The 20,180-nt window shown below is 42.5% G+C and overlaps 1 protein-coding gene across 1 annotated transcript in view; it reads right to left on the bottom strand.

Moving 5' to 3' along the window:
• The window catches only part of CACNA2D4 (calcium voltage-gated channel auxiliary subunit alpha2delta 4), a 166,631-nt gene that overhangs the window by 9,253 nt on the left and 137,198 nt on the right, over positions 1-20,180 (bottom strand). The window contains exons 29-37 of the mRNA XM_077831393.1: positions 20,055-20,069; positions 16,953-16,997; positions 15,576-15,638; positions 8,123-8,193; positions 5,916-5,991; positions 4,888-4,940; positions 3,433-3,488; positions 2,648-2,668; positions 1,201-1,318 (exon numbers count right to left, since the gene is read on the bottom strand). Coding sequence (XP_077687519.1) covers positions 1,201-1,318; positions 2,648-2,668; positions 3,433-3,488; positions 4,888-4,940; positions 5,916-5,991; positions 8,123-8,193; positions 15,576-15,638; positions 16,953-16,997; positions 20,055-20,069 — 518 coding nt within the window. The remainder of the gene's footprint in view (positions 1-1,200; positions 1,319-2,647; positions 2,669-3,432; positions 3,489-4,887; positions 4,941-5,915; positions 5,992-8,122; positions 8,194-15,575; positions 15,639-16,952; positions 16,998-20,054; positions 20,070-20,180) is intronic.

Here is a 20,180-nt window from a genome sequence, read left to right as displayed (position 1 = left end):
GGTTTCAACCATGTTAACTAGCATTAATTATATACATGGTGTTCTTTATCAACAGAATCCCATGACAGTTTTTCCATTGTTTTGCCTGGGACTGATATCAGGCTAACTGGTCTATAGTTACCCAGGGCATCTGTTAGATTTGTTTAGAGTCCACACTTGGGTTCTGTGAAAAATTAGATTTTTGCAAAGCCTAAAATCAAGAGAAGTGTTAAAAAATGGATTTAAATATCTCCCTGCAGTGTGTGGGTGGCAAAGACTGCAGCATTAGGCTAATGCTTGGCAACCCGAAAGGCAAGCTGACTATAAATGAAAATGTGAAACTCACCAGCATAAAGGGTAAAAAATAATCTAATTTTATCATTTTCAGCTTTAATAATGTAAGGGTTATTAAGAGCTGATCACATTTTAGTTGTTGAAAAATGACTTATTCAAAATCAGAAACTTTCACAATTTTTTTTTAATTTTCCATGTTTTCTGATGAAGTTGGAAAGCAAGAAATTTACCCACTTTTTGCCTTTTTTGGTTTATAATTTTTCCTTTATTTCTTCTCTTTTTCCCTGCCCCCTTTTTTCTGTGGAAAAATGGAAGGGGGAGGGGACAAATGAAAATAGGGAGAAAAAGGAAAACTAAAAACTATTGAAAATAAATGCTTTCTAAACAGAAAATGTTTGAAAAAAATTTTGAATAAACAAAAAATTGTTCCTCTCTTTAATCTGTGGAATGAAAATGACTGACTGATTTTTTGTGTGTGCATTTTTGCCTATTTCCCAACCAGCTCTTGGTATTAATAGGAGATTCTGTTTTCGTGTTTTATAAAACCAGGGGTTCTGACAGATTTCTCTGTCTACCTCTGCTGATACACAGTGTGACCAGGGAGTTCCATTGATTGTGTGAGTAGGGTGACCAGACAGCAAATGTGAAAAATTGGGACGGGGTGGGGGGGTAATCGGAGCCTATATAAGAAAAAGACCCCAAAATCGGGACTGTCCCTATAAAATTGGGACATCTGGTCACCCTGCGTGTGAGGTGCTTTAAAAATGCTGGCGACAAACAGGCACAGTGTATCAGGGAATTGTTCTAAAATATTGTCATTCTCTTTCAGTGAGTTTCAGGTGGTATCAATGAGCTGGGATGAACCAGAGGAAGGAATGGAGGTCTACAGGTAAAGTCCTGAAATAAAAGGGGAGACTTATTTCTTACTTTTGACAGTCTCCGCACTCTATCAGCCCATTGGTTTCTTTGATGGTGCTCTCGTACACGAAGACAGGGTATTCTGTGTCGCATGGCTGTAGCATATCATGTTTCTTATGCTTGTGAGCTGCAATGGCAAAAAGAGATGAAGTCAGAAATGAGGACTGGGGAACGGAGAGACGGAGGGCTGGTCTACATTACCATGGTAAATCGATCAAACTTACGCAACTTCAGTTACGTTATTCACGTAACTGAAGTCAGTGTAGTTAAATCCATTACTGCGGTGGCTATACTGTGCTATGTTGACGGGAGAGCATCTCCCATTGACTTCCTTTACGCTTCTCGGGGAGGTGGAGTACACAAATCAATGGAAGAGTGCTCTCCCACAGTTTAGCATGTCTTCACCAGACCTGCTAGATTGACACTCACTGCATCGATTGCAGCAATGCCAATCTACCGATAAGTGTAGACCTGCCCAGAGAAATGGATTGAAAGAAAAATGTAGACGGTGCCAAAAAAAAGGCAAAGTTGCTGACAAAAATGAAGTGTAGTGATACTTAAAGCCACTAGGTGGTGCAGAAAAACCAGTGTAGCAGGAGAAATGTTTGAGATATTACTCTATGGTTACATTGATAAAGTAATACTAGGCCTTATCACACACTGTTTTTAACTGTACTCATATAGTTCAAGTGGTAGAACTCCCCTACCATGGATGCTCTTATAGCAGTACCTTATATCAGTACAGCTATTCCCATAGTGAATGAGAACAAGCTATACCAGTATAAGGTACTTTTAGACTGGTTCAACTGAGTCCCCAGTTGGGGGGGTGTATTGATTTAACTATTTTGGCATTACCATAGCACTATTAGTGAGGCGGAGTTAAGACAAGATGTTGTGGAAGAAAAACCTATGTTGCCTGTTAATATTTGAAGTATATAAAACAGTGTGGTTTATTTCATATGAAGGAGTGGTTTATCATTTGTTCATTTCCTGCATAGCTCCTGGAAAGAGAGACATAGTGATAGCTTGGTCTCCAAGTGCCCTACAAGGTCTAGTTAGTCAAAGGCCCCTTCATACTTGCTGATATTAGAAGAGGCCACGGATCCATCTGTATTGTAGTAATAATTGGCTAGGCTTTGTCTGGTCAGCCAATCACTAAAGAGATTAGTATTTTCCTCCATTTATTGACTTCTCAGAGACCTAGTCCATATTGGCAGCTCAACAAATGGAACAAATAACAACACCTCTATCACCATCCATCGGCAGTGCAAAGACCTGCTGTTAGGCACCACAGCCTCCATTGCTCTGAAACCTCACTGCAAATTCAGGACCGTTGCAGGAAAAAACCCAAGAGGATTGATTTGCTTGCCCCTTCCCATCTTAAGGCTTCTGACTAAATGCTTTGTGAACCTCCCCTTTCCATTCCTAGGAAACTCAAATTGTTCAGTCTACTTACAATGATGGAAGACGGACTTGGCTATCCGAGTCACATAATGAAGATGGGTTCACATGACAGTCACACAAGATGGCAGCACAGTGAATGTATGAAGTCACATGGGGAGGTCATGGATGGAGCGAGGGGAAAATGAAAGAAAGCAGAGAAGGAAGTGATGATGAATAGTACAGGAATCAGACCCTATGAATAACTAGTGAGGATTTCATATTACAATACAGCCTAATTCATATGGATCCTTCCAGCTCCTAATGAGGCATTGTGCTCAACTATTGTGCAATGTTCTGTTTTCGTTGTCTTGACTGATAGATACAGATATAGAAGGTAGTAGGAAATGACAAATTATAGGTTTTTAAAACCATCCTGTATCATTTAATGGAGAACTATATGTTGGCTATAGAATTCCATAGAACCTGAGGGAGTCTTTCAACCGAATATTCACCACAGCTGACTTTTATATATTCAGTTGGTCCAATGTGGGGAAAACTTATCGGGATACCAGGGGAGAAGAAACCATTCTACCACTTCATGTGATATTAAGCTGCTGTAAAGTCACCATAGCCCCAGGCACTGGGACACTGAGTCACGAACTTCATTCTGAGTGCTTTTCAGCTTTGGAGCTTCAGCAGGTCTTGAACATGGTGGTAATAGGACCCGGAGACTAAATTCCTGGTGCCCATGTGCTAGTGTTGCCTTGGCACTGTGCAAAATTTCTCTGTGTAACTCCTTCCTCCAGTGGTGCTGTAACATTTGTGTGCTGTGGGGTAGCTGTATTCCTGCATACTTACCATCTGCCAAGTTGTCTGAGGGCCAGAAGTCACAAATATTGAACTCCAAAAGAAATCTGACAAAAGAGCAAGAAGAGAGGACATTTTACACTAGTCCAGAAGGATACAGGTGTCACAGAGATGGCCTAGTGGACTGCCAGGGCCTAAAGAGCCCAAGTCCTAAAATGTGCAATGTGAATTTTCTTGCAGCAGAAGCCTGAGACCTTTTTCATCCTTTCAGCACATCCCTTGGGCTCTCTGATTTGCTCTGTTCATTCTGGAATGGCTAATTGTGCCTTATTTCCAAAGGACAGTGTAGGCTGCCTCGCACCCAGTGCACTCATTAGCTCCGTGGCCTTTGAGGCTGAGAAATTATTCAAGCATCTTGAGAACCAGCTGTGGAGTAAGGATTGATCAGTGTGACAGAAGCAGGTACTATGCAAACACAGCGACAGCTGCAGTGTGTGCCTGGTGAACTAATCTGTACTAAAGATGGACTCAAGCCTTGGACTCTGGATCTTTTCCAAACTGCAAGGATGTTTTAGATTCGGTGCTTCAGTTTGGGTCCAATGTAAAGCTGCAACATTTGAAGCTGCAACATTTGGACCCAGATGTAGATCTGAACTTCCTCAACCTGAGGGGAAGCTGACTCCCATGCTCCTGTTTAAACTTCTCTTCTCTCCTCTCCCCTCCTCCCCCACCCCCCGCACCATGCATAGGAAATACAGGGTATAGTCTCCAGAATGTCACTAGGATCCTTATTTGAACAGACTCATTTCTTCTTTCTTTATCTCTTTTCAACTGAACAATTGCTCTCAACTGATTTTAGTCAAATCTGAAAAGGAAGGATGGTCTAGTGGTTAAAGGAACTGCATTGGGAGTTGGGAGAGCTAGGTGATATTTCTGGTTCTGCCACAGACTTTGCACTCTGATGACCTTAGGCAAATCACATGACCACTCGGTGCCTCTGCTTCCCAATCTGCAAAATGGGAATATTAGTACTTCTGTATCTCACAGGGCTGTGGTGAGGTGCTCAGGTACTATGGTGATGAATGCCACAGAAATGCCTATGCAGTAGAACATCAAAGTTACGAACACCAGAGTTATGAACTGACCAGTCAACCCCACACCTCATTTGGAATTGGAAGTATGCAATCAGGCAGCAGCAGGAGGGAAGGAAAAGAAAAAAAGCAAACACAGTACAGTTCTGTGTTAAATGTAAACTACTAAAAAAATAAAGGGAAAGCAGCATTTTTCTTCTGCATAGTAAAGTTTCAAAGCTGTATTAAGTCAATGTTCAGTTGCAAACTTTTGAAAGAGCAGCCATAATGTTTTGTTCAGAGTTACAAACAACTTCCATTCCCGAGATGTTTGTAACTCTGAGGTTCGACTGTAGTCATGTCTTAACAAGGAGCCTGTGCTTGAATTTTAGATCTATCTCCTGTTGGTGTGATCCTCCCAAACTGATGTACTCACATGAGGAAATCACTTATCAGCCACTTCAATACAGCGAAAAAGGTATAAATGGGCTGGAGAAAAAGAAAAAAGAGAAATACCATAAAGATCTGTTCACAGAAAAGACAGTTGTCCTGGAGGACTCAATATTTCATCTAGGTTCTCTCCACCAAGCAAACTCTTGGAAATGGGCTAGAATTTAAGCTCTTGGAATCAATGGGAAATTTGCAAAATGCATCAAAAGCCAGTGGAGTCTCCTTGCTACCAATAGTATCTCCACGCTTCCACTTACATTGGGTCAGAAGTTTATTCCAAATGTGCATGGGACTTTGAAGATGTAATTACCTGTTGATTTTCCACTGGTATGGATGACCTCTGAGAGCACAGAGCAAGGAAGGAAATAAACCAACTAAATGGGACAATGCCGGTTTAAAATGCTGTTATCATCTGATGGTAAGTGGTACTTTTGGTACAAGCTGTGGCATTAGCAGCCTTGCACTAAAGTTAGTATTGTCTGCTTTTGATAACACAGCATATTTACCCCATATCCATCCAGGCTTTTTTAAAGTGGATTGCCTACTGCCCAATCTACCTACCTTTTTAGGTAGTTCTTGGCCTACATGCTATTCTCAGAACGTTTAGCTTTGGTCCCTCTATTCCATGTCTTCATCTCTTCCATGGTAGTCTGAATGCCTCTTCCAAAGGACTTTCTCCTGATGCTGACATTGCAATGGCCAGTCAATTCCTCCACTTTCATCTACAGATTGTAACCTAAGAAAAGCCTGGCACTGTACTGGTGACAGTTCATTGCATAGATTTCTGTGGTTCCCTATATGCCTGATAGGCATGATGGGCCAATTTCAGACCGCATGTAAATGGCCGAAGGAAATGGAGTTGCACTGTCCTATGTCAGGTTTGAATTTCCTATCACTTGAGAACAAACAACTGCTTATTTCTTAACAGGAATATGTTTCAAGACATTAGAGAACTTCTGGACCAAACTACTGATGAGCATTCATGCAATGGGCTGACTATAGGGAGATACGTACACTGAGCAGAGGCCGGGCACCGCTGTGATGATGGTAGGGCGTTTTACACATGGCCTGATAGTCGTACATCGTCACCCTATAAAATCAAAGCAAAAAAAGCAAACAAACAGTCAAAAGCAAGAAGTGCGACCATCCATGAGATGGTCACTCAAGTGTGAGCTACTTTTTTTCCTACTCAGGCTATATCCTGGATATATTTTTGTACATAAGAATTGCCATGCTTGATTAGACTGATGGTCTATCTAGTTCACTATCCTGTCTGTGGCTAATGCTGGATGCTGCCGAGAGAGGTGTTGTAGCTGTTGTAACTTTTATGTTGAAATGTTCCCAATTAATATGAAGCTGTTAAAGAAAAGGGTGCAATAAAACACAACTTAGTTTTCAGATTAGAGCCCCTAGTCGGTTACAGACAATCTATTTAGCAAAGGACCACTAGGCGACACAGTGAATGATACACTGAACTTGATTCAAAAGAAAAATGATTAGTTAAGCAAACAGGCATGCAATTACTACTTACACAATACTACAGTTATACTTGATGGTGAAAGTCTGTCAATGGGTGATTAGTCCACTGACAACAGAGTAAAGTACAGTTTTATAAGCTTGGAACCTAACGGTACTTTTTTGATATTGATTGGAAGTCTCCTCAATTTTAACAAAACTACTTTTTTATAACTATTATAAGAATAATTAACATTAAACCCACTTATTACGATATTCACATTTTTGCCATCTTTTTATTGGTTTTTTACATTGCACATCATTTAAATTGACATCTATAACAATATATTTTCATGCTATTAATAGAGATAACATTTTAATAAAACATTTATCATTTTTAAAACCACAGTAAAACACTGCTAAAACTAGTTCTAAGCAAAGCATAGGAAGGACATGAGCAAAGTTACATTGTAGCCAACTTCAATTTTTCTATCTTACTGTTTTCAACTTCTCTCTAACTTTTCTTACGCTAGCAACTTTAATTTCTCCATACTCTTCTACACTTAGGCCAAAACCTATTTTTTACTTAACACAGGCTACACTGTGCAATACTATACCAAAGGAGGAAATTTCTTCCTGAATTCAGATGGTGACCATTGTATGTCGTCCAGCAGGAGGATTATACTTTATCTACCTGAGTAACCCAGATGCCATTTTTAATCCATCTAAATGTTTAATTTGTTTCTGAACTTACTAAAGAATTAGTGTGCATGCAACTAAACCAGTGAAGGACATTCAAAGGGAAAACATTTTCAACCAACTCTATTGCAGCTCCTGGGGAGGCCTCTGGCAGCCAGCCAATCATTTAAAGTCTTTCAAGGCCTGATGAGAAACTGAAAAGCTTTCAACCAAAAGCAGACACACACACCACCTTCTAACATATGGGACTAAGACATAGGTGCAGTTCACATAGTGCAAGACTGGGGCAGTTTGGGATTTAGTTGATCCCATAATGCTTTGCAGTAGCTGGATCCAGTAAGCAAGAGAAGCCTGTGTCACGGAGTGTGGGGGAGTCCGGGCCCCGCACTCCTCTTCCTGGGATTCACCATGACTCTCAGCCAGCCAGCAAAATGGAAGGTTTATTGGACAACAGGAACACAGTCTAAAACAGAGCTTGTGGGTACAACCAGGACCCCTCAGCCAAGTCCTTCTGGGGGGCAAGGAGCTTAGACCCCAGCCTTGGGGTTCCCTGCGTTCCACCACCCACCACAAGACTGAAACCAAAACCCCTCTAGCAGGCTCTCGCCTTTGTCCAGTTTCCCGGGCAGAGGTGTTACCTTCCCCCTCCCCCTCCAGGCTCAGGTTACAGGCTCATCCGATGAAGTGAGCTGTAGCTCACGAAAGCTTATACTCAGATAAATTTGTTAGTCTGTAGGGTGCCACAAGTGCCACTCCTTTTCCATCCCCAATGAAACTCCCCTGCCACATTCCCAGGTCAACACTCCCCCCTCCCTGCTGCGTCACAGCCTGGCAGGAGAAGGGAGAAAACAAGAAATGTGAGGATTCTGGTAAGGGGGAAGATGCTAGGTGAAGGAGAGTCTGTAGGAAAATTGACAGTAGGGAAATAATCGAACTTCCTGCCCCACCTCATGGTTTCCCTCATTGTCCTTAAAGTCAGCTATACCACTGTCACTGGGACAATACATTCCATCCCCACCTTTATCACCTTCTAACAGAAGAAAGGTACAGAGGAGATCTCCACTTACTGCCTGAACATTCCCATGTTTAGCAGTTGGGTCATTACTGAACCGTCCACTTCACCAAAAAATTTTCCGGTCTGCACAGACAAAGTGATAAAAGGGGAGAGGGAAGAGAGAAATGTTAGTGATAAAATTCCCAAGCTTTCTATTGGTGAAACCAATCCATTTGGTCTAGAAGCTGAAGGATATACTGCCTGGTGAATACTGTTAATAAACAACAAGCACCTTTAAAGAGGTATCACATAGCTCCAGCTTTTGATTGGCTGAGAAGTTTGAGGTGGGGGCCTGTATTCGCTTGTGAATATTTGTGACCTGTGCTCACAGGTTCTGAAAGCACGTGCCCCTCCTGCCTGAGCTAAAAGACCCAGCTATGTTAGCTCAAAATCTGTAGCGGACTCGTAAATCTCTGTGTGGTTCAGCGACTATAGGGGGACAGAGAGCCAGAATGTGTATGTGCAGTTACATGTTTATTTAGGAACCATAAACAATTTTACAAATCACAGCCACACAGGTACCAAAGGTGCACTATTAACAAATACAAAAATGGCTGTATCACTTTTTTTGTTTAAGAGAGACATTGTGCAAAGATATAGTCAGGATTATCGATTGGGCAGGTTATTACAATATCAGAGGGTGAACATTTTTTATACACGTCAATGTATGTTGCCTCTGGAGATTTTCTTGAATTCAACAACAAGTCTGCCGTTACTTACTAACAAACCAGAGTAAGTCCACTATAGTTATGTTTAACATTTGTCAGAGCAATGGTTTGTTTTCAGGCAAGTGTGCTTTCTCTGAGGATGGGCTAGGGTAACTAAATAGTTATTTATTGGTCTTCTATCCATTTTGCAGTGTACAGATCTGATGCGTTAATTTTTCCATAAGAATTACCTCTCAGATATTATGGAACCATTCTTCTAGTTTGGGCGAAAATTCCCTTTTCTAATGAGAAACTAGTTCAGCAGCCAATAGCAACTGAGAGATTAATTCTTCATTACTGTGAGTGTGACCATTTCCACTAGGAAGCCTCAGGAGGATTTACCAAAGAATCATTTGATAATAATCATCCAACATTAGTAATACTTGGTTAAAAATCTCCTCCCAACACTCTTAAAGAGCCAGACATTCCCACCACACATACATATGCGCAAAGTTACCTCGTCCCCGCGCAATTTGGATTTTAATCATCTCAGACTCAGTCAGAGGTGTCAGAGCAAGCTGCAGCTCTTTCACCTCACTGGCTCTTTCAATCTGATTATGGTGGTTATTGGTCCAGCTGCTTCATTTAGTACCATTCTGTAGCAGTAATGAGAGTCAGAACAGTTGGATTTAACACCTCATAATCTGCAGCTGGCATGGCAAGGTCAAAGAGCCATTGTTGGACTATGAATGTGGCCTGTTTAGTTCAGGAATATTGGGATGTCTTACTGAGTTCCTGCAATTCCTCCTGAGCACAGAGGGCCTGATTCTCATTTGCAGTGGCAATGTAAATGTTGAATGGATCCTTAGTATAAATGAGAATAAGGCCCAGAAAGTACATCCAGAAAACAGCAATGATCTGGTCTTTTGACCTACAGTACTAGATTTTCAAAGCTAGGTACTTTTATGTACTGTGTGCTTGATAACATGAGAGAACTCAATTTTTAGTAAACCCAAATGGCTCTTTACAATCTTTACACTCAAACTCTTTACAAAGCAACTCTTTACACTCATTAAAGCCCAACTCCTAAGCTTCTGCAGCTCTCAGCTTTCACTAAGCTGCTTGCTTCCTTTGGGAAGAGGTTACTGGACCGCTCCCTCCCCTCCAGCTCCCAAGGCATAGGGCGGCCTAGCTTGCATGATCCACTGTCTGTTCTTAAAACTATCTCCTATACTGTGGGTGGAATCCCTGTTATCAACATATGGATCAAAGCGAGGCTATATGCCCTGGACGGGGGCAGTGTCAGATCAAGGCAAAGGACAGCAGCAGGATGGAGTGAGAAGAGACATGGGGAAGAAGGTCTTTCAGGTTCTGGAGTAGCTAAGGCCATTCAATCCCAGTTGCTCATGTCATCACTGTAAGAACACACACACTTTGGCACGTTCCTCTATTTTTATCTTGAAATATATGCTGGGAAGTGTCACACTGTTGGCAGGTTCTGTTTGTTTTAAACAAGAAGCCAGTTCCTTGATTGCCTTTCTTTGGCCAAATGCAGGGAGAAATAGGAACGAGGGCCCACCACTGTTCATGCTAGAGCAGTAACAGTTTGTGCTGCCTTGAGGCGCAGATGGGATGCGGGGAAAGCTTCCTCTTGAGACACACGGTACTGCATGACTCACTGGACTCTCCCGCATGGACTCATTCACGATCTGATGTGCTTCCTGGTTTGTTTTGCATGATAAGCACTGCAGGCAGAACTTCTGTCCTTCTCTCTTTTATACGCAGACATTGGCCTCTGTATTTAAATCGCATACACTTGCAAAACACTGGTATCAGCATCAGGTACTAGGCACATATAACCTAAATAGCTAACTCGGATAGGGATGTGGCAAGCTGGCTGACTTGTTCCCTCAAGGAAATCCAGATTCAGAAACGCTCCCCTGTGTTAAGATGCCCCACATGTGGAGATCCAGGAAGGCTGCAGCTTGGTGAGTTGTCCTGTGTGGAGACCCAGGCTGGAAAAGGCTGCAGTGTGGTGAGATGTCCAGTGTGCAGACACAGACCAGGAAGGCTGTCCTACCCAGACCTCAGGCTCCCGATTTAGTAAATCTACTGCCTGTGTGTTCTACTGGAGGGGTAGCTGCCATTTGTTTGATGTCTGTCGCAGAGGAAAAGGCTGTAGGAATCCCATGTAGAATTCAACAATTTAGAGACCAATGGTAACACGTGAAATAAAGAGCCAATCTAAATACAAATGAAACATGAACAAAAGAAAGTCACTGGCAAGCAGTGGACTGAGAAGGGAAATGATGAATTTCCTCAGCTCTGGGGAGTTAACAACTACAGTAGCTGACAGCACTGGAGCCTACCAGAATGCCTGATCTCAGAGGTACGCGGATAATGCTTATAATTTATCCAAATCCATGATAATGACAGGTTTTCACTCGTCAGATCTTCCAGCGAACAGCTTTGCATAAACCCCACTTTCCATAAGACCCAGGGGCAATGCAGAGGCAGCACAAGAGGAATACAGGTGCCATGTGCCCAGAACTGACAGCAGTAATGGCATTAAGCAGTCTGCCGTTGCCTTTGTTCATGGGTAAATGGCTTCAGGGATGTGACTTTTTTTTTTTAAGTATGTGAGGCTCAAGGTAAAGAAATAGTCGAACTTAGTCAAAAAAACACCCCAGACGTACGAACAGTAAGAACATAGCAACTTCTCTGCAAGAGCAGACCAGGGGTCCATCTATTCCTGTATCCTGTGGCTGACAGTGGAGACTTGCAGAAAAGTCTGCCCAAAGGGGAAGTTCATTTCCTAACCCACGCTCAGTTGGTGGCTGATTTATACCCCGAAGCGTAAGGGTTATATCCCTTCTCCATTTTTTAATCTGTGTAATGGAATTGTGGATGGTCTCATTAACCATCTAAATGACCATGCTGTTTTGAATTCTATTAAGTTCTTGACTCAGTGAAATTGTGTGGCAGTGAGTTCCACAGGTTATTGGAATATAATGAAACAAAGGTTTTCTTTTATAAATTTTTCTTTTTCTATTTCATTAACTGTCCATTATTTCTTGCATTATGAAGAAAAGTAAATAGGCGTAAATATTCATCTGCTCTCTACATTAAACCATCCTGATCTTTTCAGTGTTTCCTCTTGTGGAATTCTCCCCATGCCTCTAATAATTTTTTCAGCCATCTCTGAAGCCCCTCTAGTTCTGTTGCATCTTCTGGCGGAGGATGGCCAGAACTAAACACACCATTTCAGGTGAAGGCATATCAGTGACTCACCTAATGGCATTGCAATATTTGCAATATTATTTTCTACTCCATTCTTTATGTATCGTAACATTTTGTTTGCTTTTTTGACATCATTGTACACTGAGCAGATGTTTATACTGAAATGTCCGTAGTGCTGCCCAGGTCGCATTTCTGAGAGTGAAATTAGAGCCCAGAAATGTATACGTGTAGTTCAAATTATTCCTTCGTACGTTCATTACCTTACAGCTGTCCATACTGAATTTCAACTGCCATTGTATTGCCTCTTTGCCTAGCTCCATTAAGATCTTTTGATGTTCTTTCCTAATCTTGATTTACCTAAATAATTTTATCTGCACCGTGCACCATCTTGCTCTTTCCCTCTCTCCCTTTCCCAGATTATTGATAAATATTTTAAACAACACTAGTCTAACTATGGAACGTGGGGACACACCATTGGTAACCTTTTCTATGTTGTAAATGGACTGTTTATTCCTATTCTTTGTTTTCTGTCTCCTAACTACTTTCTGGTCTAAGACAGTACTTTATTTCTAACCCTGTAACTACACAGTTTCTTTAGCAGCCCCTTGTGAGGGATTTTTGTCAAAAGCTTTTTGAAAGTTCCAATAAAGGTATAACTGGTTCTCCACTATGTACTATTTTGTGGACACTCGCAAAGAATTTTAAGAGGTTAGACAGAATTTCCTTTACAGAAGCTGTACTGTTTGTCATGTCCATTTGGGTGTTTTACAGTTCTGTTTTTAAGTATCACTTCAACCAGTGTACCTGGTACTGAAGTAAGGCTGCAGTTATTCCCAGGATTACCCATTGCCTTTTTAAAAGACAGGTGCAATATTTGCAACTCTCTGGTAATCTGGCATAGGGTGGATTTTAATGAAGTTGCATATTTTTGTTAGAAGGTTAAACATTTCATTCTCCAGCTTCTTTCTACACCATCTGGCCATGCTGACTTACTGCTCTTCAGTTTGAGTTTGTTCCTGCATCTCCTTTTTTGACATCGGAATCCCTGAGAGTGCCCCATCTTCATTATCTAAAAAGAGTAGGTTTGGTATATGTATCTCCCCAGCATCATCTCTAGTGAAGATAGACATAAAGAAATAATTTAGGGCCAGATTCTGTCAACCTTACCCATGCTGAGTAGCACATTACATCACAAACAGTCCCACTAAGCTCAGTGGCACTCTTGTGGAGTAAGATGATACTCATAATATGTAAGGGGATCAGAATTTGGACCTTAGTTTCACAACAGTTTTCCTTACTTGCTGCCTTTAAACCCCAATAGTCCAGCAGACCTACAAATTCTCTTACAAAGTTTTCTCCTTCTAATTTACTTAAAGAATTAATTTGTTTCTGTCTTTGGCTTTTTGCTCTTCAAATTCCTCATTAATTTCTACCTGTGACAGTCTATACCACTATGGTCACCATTTTTACAAGACCATGATCATTTTTGTACAAAGTATGCCTTGTAAGGTATCATTTGAAAACTCATAATCTGCTGAACATTAGTGTTCTGGTAAAATAAGTATATCATTATTGTATGTAAAGTTATAGGATTCTACTGTATCACATTGCTGTAACATGCTATAAGTAAAGAAAAGCAGGCCCAAACCAATTGCTCAGGAACAAAGGACAGACCAATACCCAGTCTGGTGTTAAAGCGCTATCACGGTTTAAGCAGCCATTCTCCAACAACAGGAAGGTGTGAACGAGAAATTTACATTTCATCACAGGGACGGTTCAGAACTCACATACACAAGAGACTATTTGTCACCTGCACCCCCGCTGGATCAAAGAGGGGCAGTGATATAAAAATGAGAGCCAGTGGCCTCCAATTCACCTCTCTTCCTTCCATCTCTCTGCTCATGACATCAATGAATACCTGAAGGACACTGAACTAAGGGGAGGGGTCCCAGCCTGAAAGGAGACCCAGCCTGTGAAATTTACTGGAGCGTATGGTGAGGAAAACCTTTGCTTTGAATTTTGTTAGTTTAAGTTAACCATTAGCTTGCGTTTTACTTTTTTTTTTTGTAACCAATCCTGACTTTTATGCATCATCACTTGTAATCCTTTAAAATCCATCTTTCTGTAGTTAATAAACTTCTCTTTTTGTTTTATCTTAACTAGTGTACTTGGATTGAAGTGGGTGGGGAAACTCCATTTGGCCTAACAAGGCCTGTGCATATCATTTTCCTTTGATGAAATGGCGGACTTTCTATGCGCCTGCATTGTTCAGTAGTGTGCTGGACAGTACAAGATGCATAGTTCTAGGAGACAAGTCTGGGACTAGAGAACTTGCTGGTGTTGCTCTGCAGTTTAATTCATGAGTGGCTAGTGAGTAGCGCTCAATACTTGGTAGCTGGGAGTGATTTTACATGCTAGAGGCTGATTTTACATGCTAGCAGGCCAGGAGTAGATGTTCTTACAGCAAAGCAGTGTAAGAGGCATCCCAGGTTGGAGAACTAAGGGGACACAGCTGTTCAACAGTCCAGACTGTACCCTGTACCCCGTCACACTACCTTATATTGTACCCGCAATAGTTTATGCTCCTTTCTATTGGCTTCACTTGAGCTGGATTTCCATTTTCTGAAGGACACTTGTTTGGCTTGAGAACCCAGCCATTTAACCATCCTGTTTCTTTTCTTGCCTTCCTGCTTCTGTTTTAGCTTATGGGAATGAATGCCCTTTGTAACTCTTGTAGATTGCGTCAGTCACCTCCAGGGTCAGGGTAAGGATTTTAATTTCTTTACTTTTGACATAAACACCTTTTTGACTAGTTTCTTCGTTATCTTTAAAAATTCCCTTTCTGAAGTTCAGTGTCACAGGGCCTTCGGTACCTTCTCTCCCCAAACGATGTTGAGTTTAATTAATTATACTGTGGCTGCTCTTACTTAATGATTCAGCTAGAGTCATTTCTTCAACCAACTCCCAGAGACAGAATGATATCAACACTCTGCATTCTCTAGTACCCTTCCATCTGAGGGTCCCAATGCATTTCACAGGCACTCATGCATGCATTAATTAAGACTCACCATGCCCCCGAGGGGAAGGGCAGGTAAGTATTGCTATTCCCATTTTATAGATGCAGAAACTGAGGCACTAGAGTGACTTGCTCAAGGCCATATACCAAATCAGTCCCACACCTGGGAACAGAACTAAGGTCTCCTGACTCGCAGCCCTAGGCTGTAACCTCCAGACCCCACTCACTTACCAATTGCTGGGGGAGGGTTTCAGCAGATTGGATGTAACACAGTGACGCCTCTTTGCTGAGTGCTGATATCTCCATCTCCTCCAGTCTGCTCCAAGCACCCCTCCCCAGTGGTTGTTTGATCTGGTGCTTGGAAGGACAAGTGAGAAAGCAGGGGCCTATTCTGTGTCTCCAAACCCTCGCTCCCTTGTTCAAGACTGGTAGGGAGAATACTGTGCTGAATGCCCTGCTCTGCTGTGCGGGGACCCTGATCCTGGGTCTGCATATTGAATAACTGAAGGCTGATGCATCTGAACTCTCCCCTCTATTGCATAAGCAGATCTGAGCCCTCTTACCTCTGTGGATCTCTTGGAAATGAATATAAACCCATTGTTATCAATGAGGAAGCAGTTCAGATTCTGCAGAGATAAAAGGAAAAGGAAGTGAAATTACAGATGGCACTTTGGTTATGGTTGGTTGTTTACCGTTACCAGTATATCAGGGGAGGTAGTATAGCCTAGTGGACAGAGCATTGTCCTGGGGCTCAGGATACCTGGGTCCTTCTATTCCCAGCTCTGCCATTAGCCTGATGTGTGACCCTGGGCAAGTCACTTCCCCTCTCTGTCTCCATTTCCCCTCCCACCCTGTGTCCGCTTTGCTTATAGTATTTAAAGTGTAGGCTCTTTGGGGCAGAGACTGTCTTTTACTCTGTCTGTGTGGGGTGCTACTGTAACATAAATAGTATTTAAGAAAACACTACACACTGTTGGAAAAGGAAGGGAGTTCAGACAGCACTCTTGTTAATACAATAGTAATAATACCCTGCATTTATCTAGTGCTTTCCACCTGCAGATGTTAAAGTGCTTTATGAACAATAGTGAGCTAACCCTTGTTACGATCTCCATTTCACAGATGGGGAAACAGAGCACAAAGGATAAATAATTCTCCTACGGTCACACAGTGAGTCAGTGGCAGAATGAAGAAGAGAACCTGGGACTCCTGACAACCAGTTCTTCTGCTGTAAGCACTAGATGATCCTGCCTCCATCTAGATTTTTTTTTCCCAAGAGAAAAAGATTCCAGATACCCCAGAGGCAAAAGATCTGGGATAAGAGTGAGAGGACCCTGGTCAAGCTCCATCATTTCATGGGCAATCCTGATCTTCTATATTCTGCAGTTTATCCTATTGTCTCAGACTGAGGGAGAGATCAGGATCCACAAAAGACCCTCTCTGAGCAGGAAAAATGGATTCTCCTCTGACCCCACTGCTCATAGGAGAGGACATTCTCTCCAGAACACAGCTGGGGTCCAATGGTAGAGCAGCTGGTGGAAACCCTGGATGGCATGAACATAGGGAGAGAAGCCCCTTATGTTCTCCATTCTAACAGGCATTTTCCTCAGCAGCCACTAGAATCAGCAGGCCAAATCAGAGAGGAGATCGATGCACTCTGAGCCCAACATGCTGTATCATGGTGATTTCATCTGACCCAGACAAGCACCCTGAAGGACTTGGTGCTAGGTCAAGTCCTATACTGAATGTTTGGCTCACGAGCAGGGGGACTCTGGTCGTGGTCCTGCTGAGCACCTCTTGTAAGGTGTTGAGCACCCTTGACTCCCATTGATTTTAGTGGGAGCCAAAGGCTCCGAGAACCTCCCAGGAGCAGGCCCTCTGACAATGACCTCCTCATGCCATAATGCTCACAGAGACCCTTTAACTAACTCAATGAAACTTACATCATCCTGACAGCTCAGCGGACACAGGCCATCCACGCCACTGCACTGGAAAGGAACAGGAGAAGTTAAATGATGACAGTGTCGTATCTCATTGTCCTTCCCCTTGAGGCTATCGGACAAAGGGTCTACATCTTACAGCTGGGTACAGGTCAACGAGTTAGTTACCATTTTGAAATAGACTGTCTACGCAGCACACACTTAACGCCTGCCAAGGAGGCCAGTAATGGTTCTGCCCTCTACCCACAATCTAAGTCCTCAAAATAACGAGTATTGGCTCCACTGAATATTACATGTGAGCCTGGTTCTGTCTTCCTTATCCACTTTGAGCAGGACCTTGCTCTTTGAATAGGGACTGCTCATAGAGCAAGGCACTACTCAGGGCTTGTCTACACTGTCAGTACCTGGCAAGCTGGGGTAGAAATCTACAGCAATCTAGCTTGCTGGGCACTAACTGGCTGTCTGCTTCCACATGCTACAAGTACATCACAGTGGACTAAGGCAACTTCTAATGTGCTTTAGTGGGGCTCACCAGGGCAGTTAACGTGCAGCAGGCTAGAGCGCTGTATGTTCACAGCCCAGCTTGCCACGCACTGGCTGGATAGCAAGCCCTCAGTGCAAGGGTGGCAGAATCAAACCCTCTAGTATTAATAACAAAAATTATTATACAGTGGAGAGAAAACAGAGTGCATTTTCATATTTCATAACATCTTGACCAAATAAAGGCATTACATTTTAGGGATGCATTATTCTCAGGCAGTGGGTTTTTCCAGACAACTAATGACACAATAGAATGTGAATGTGCTCGGATAGCCTCAGGCATCATCCATTTGCTTCATTCAAGGATCTACAGATACCAGAGTTGACATGTGTGTCACACCACTGAACTGGATAGGGACAGGAGGAGTTAAACAGTGAGTAACAAAAGCCTTCAAGTGATTATTCATTTCATAACTATTCCGTGTTTGTGTCTGTCTCTTTGTGTTATTTTTTAATGTTATTTTCCTTGGGCGCAGGGGAGGGAAAGTTGACACAGTGTTGCCAATTTCTCGCGGGGGAGGGGTCCCCTTCTATGGCTTTCCTGAGGTTTGGGAAGAATAATGACAAAGATGACAGGCCTTGCCTACTCTGGATCAGCTGCTGATTATTTTAAAACTGCAATAAATTTTATAAAATAACCCCCTCTCCGCCTGCCCTTCCTGGCTGTTTCTGAACAGCTACAGGTAAATAGGCCTCTCAAACCACAGCAAAACTATTAATCGCAGCTAGTGTTTCTCATCTCAAGATCTGCAGCACAGAGTTGCTATTTCCATGGAGCCATCCTGGGTCCTGTAAGTGTATTTCAAAGGATGATTAAAGAATTTTCAGTTTGTTTCAGGCTCCATGGGTTTGTGCCGTTGCATCTTCATGCCACAACTACATCAGCTCTTCACATCTTGATAATGGTTTAATAGACAATGACATTACCTGGTCCACTGTTATGATGTGAAGGTGTAAATGTTGCCTTGTCACAATGGGATTATTTCATCCCTGCATGACACACACAAAAAAGTGGCAGCCCTTGACGTCACTCTGGATTTTCTCTGGTTTGTGCGGCTGAGAAATATGGCCATAACAAACCCAAGAATATTACCCATAGGGATGAAGATTAACAAACCAAAGTGAAGACAACTGAGTTAAACCGAGGGATAGTTTGGGCTCATTGTGTCTTTTAGCTCAGGGGTTGAAGTGATCTCTCAGAACTACAGTTCCACCATTGCCCAGCAATGGAATTTCATTATACTGTAACAAGACTTCAGGAGTGAGAGAGTTTGTGTAAATGAGATATGGGTACAAGCTGCAAATATCTGGATCCAGATTTCAGACACTTCCAAGGTTAAAGCTGTTCAGATCTGAGGTTTAGTTCAGCCTAAAATAAAGTCAGGGGCCACTTACAAAATTCAAGTCCAGATCCATGTTCAGATTTCAAGCCCCTCCTGCAAAGTAAAGGTCCTGGGTGTTGGTTTGATCCTAGCTCTAGTTTAAATCTATTTATAATGTTATTGTGCCTGTTGATGAGGGCAGCAGGGAAAAGTTTACTAATAATGTACAGATGGAAAAGTGGATAGTCTTCCAAGGCGAAGTTTGAATGTATCAATTAGGATTGTACCATCCAGTCAGTGGCCAGTTGGGGACTGGCCCAGAGAAGAGTGATGCAGCAGAATCTGACCAAACCCAAGAGTTCAGGTGAGAATCCCCAATAAACCCAGAAGAATTATTTTCAACATGAAAGGCCACAACACCCATTCCCAATTCATGTGTTCCCATCTACATGCTTACATTACAGCACCCCTGTTAGCAGCATGTGGACAGATTCTCATCTCAGCATAGGTGTGAATCTGGAAGAACTCTCTTAAAGCCTTTGGAATTACTCTGGGTTTGCAGCAGTGGGAATGAGATTAGAATCACCCTTGTTCATTCTGCTCGAAAAAGAGCAGGAAATTTACATGAGAAAACCACAGGGATGGGGATAGTTGAATTTGTGCTCCCCATTTATTTTGGGACTGCCTCTTCAAACATTTCTGCATCACTACTCCTTCCCAAGGGGCCAATCCACATCAGGCTCTGTGGTTTCTTGGGTGGGTCTCTGAATCACTGCAACCCAGTCTACTTTAAGCTTTGCCAAAGTCACGTATCAGAGTAGCAGCCGTGTTAGTCTGTATCCACAAAAAGAAAAGGAGTACTTGTGGCACCTTAGAGACTAACAAATTTATTTGAGCATAAGCTTTCGTGAGCTACAGCTCACTTCATCGGATGCATGCGGTAGAAAAACTGCATGCATCCGATGAAGTGAGCTGTAGCTCACGAAAGCTTATGCTCAAATAAATTTGTCAGTCTCTAAGGTGCCACAAGTCCTCCTTTTCTTTTTTCAGAGACACTTAGTTACTGCAAAGAAAAACACAAGATAAGTGAGCTTGGACTGTCTCCAGCTACTAGAGGCAAGGGACAGCGTATATCCTACAATGACATAAAATACACGTGACAAACAAAGCATCATACAACACAGGCAGGGACACAGCGGGGAACTCTGGGAGATCTTTGTGTACTGAGCTCCTGTCTACTTACGTCAGTGTCATTGGGCTGGGTTGGAGTGTGGGTATGTGGAGCAGTACAGTATGCAGGAGAGATGTGGAGAGAAAAAACAAACCGTTCATTAGTGACTCCTTATTGAACCGCTACCTAGTGCCTGTA

The sequence above is a fragment of the Eretmochelys imbricata genome, chromosome 1, assembly GCF_965152235.1.
Source record: "Eretmochelys imbricata isolate rEreImb1 chromosome 1, rEreImb1.hap1, whole genome shotgun sequence".
In the NCBI taxonomy this organism is placed as follows: Eukaryota; Metazoa; Chordata; order Testudines; family Cheloniidae; genus Eretmochelys; species Eretmochelys imbricata.
Note: the sequence above shows the minus strand (reverse complement) of the source record. Positions and strands in the feature narration are given on the sequence as shown.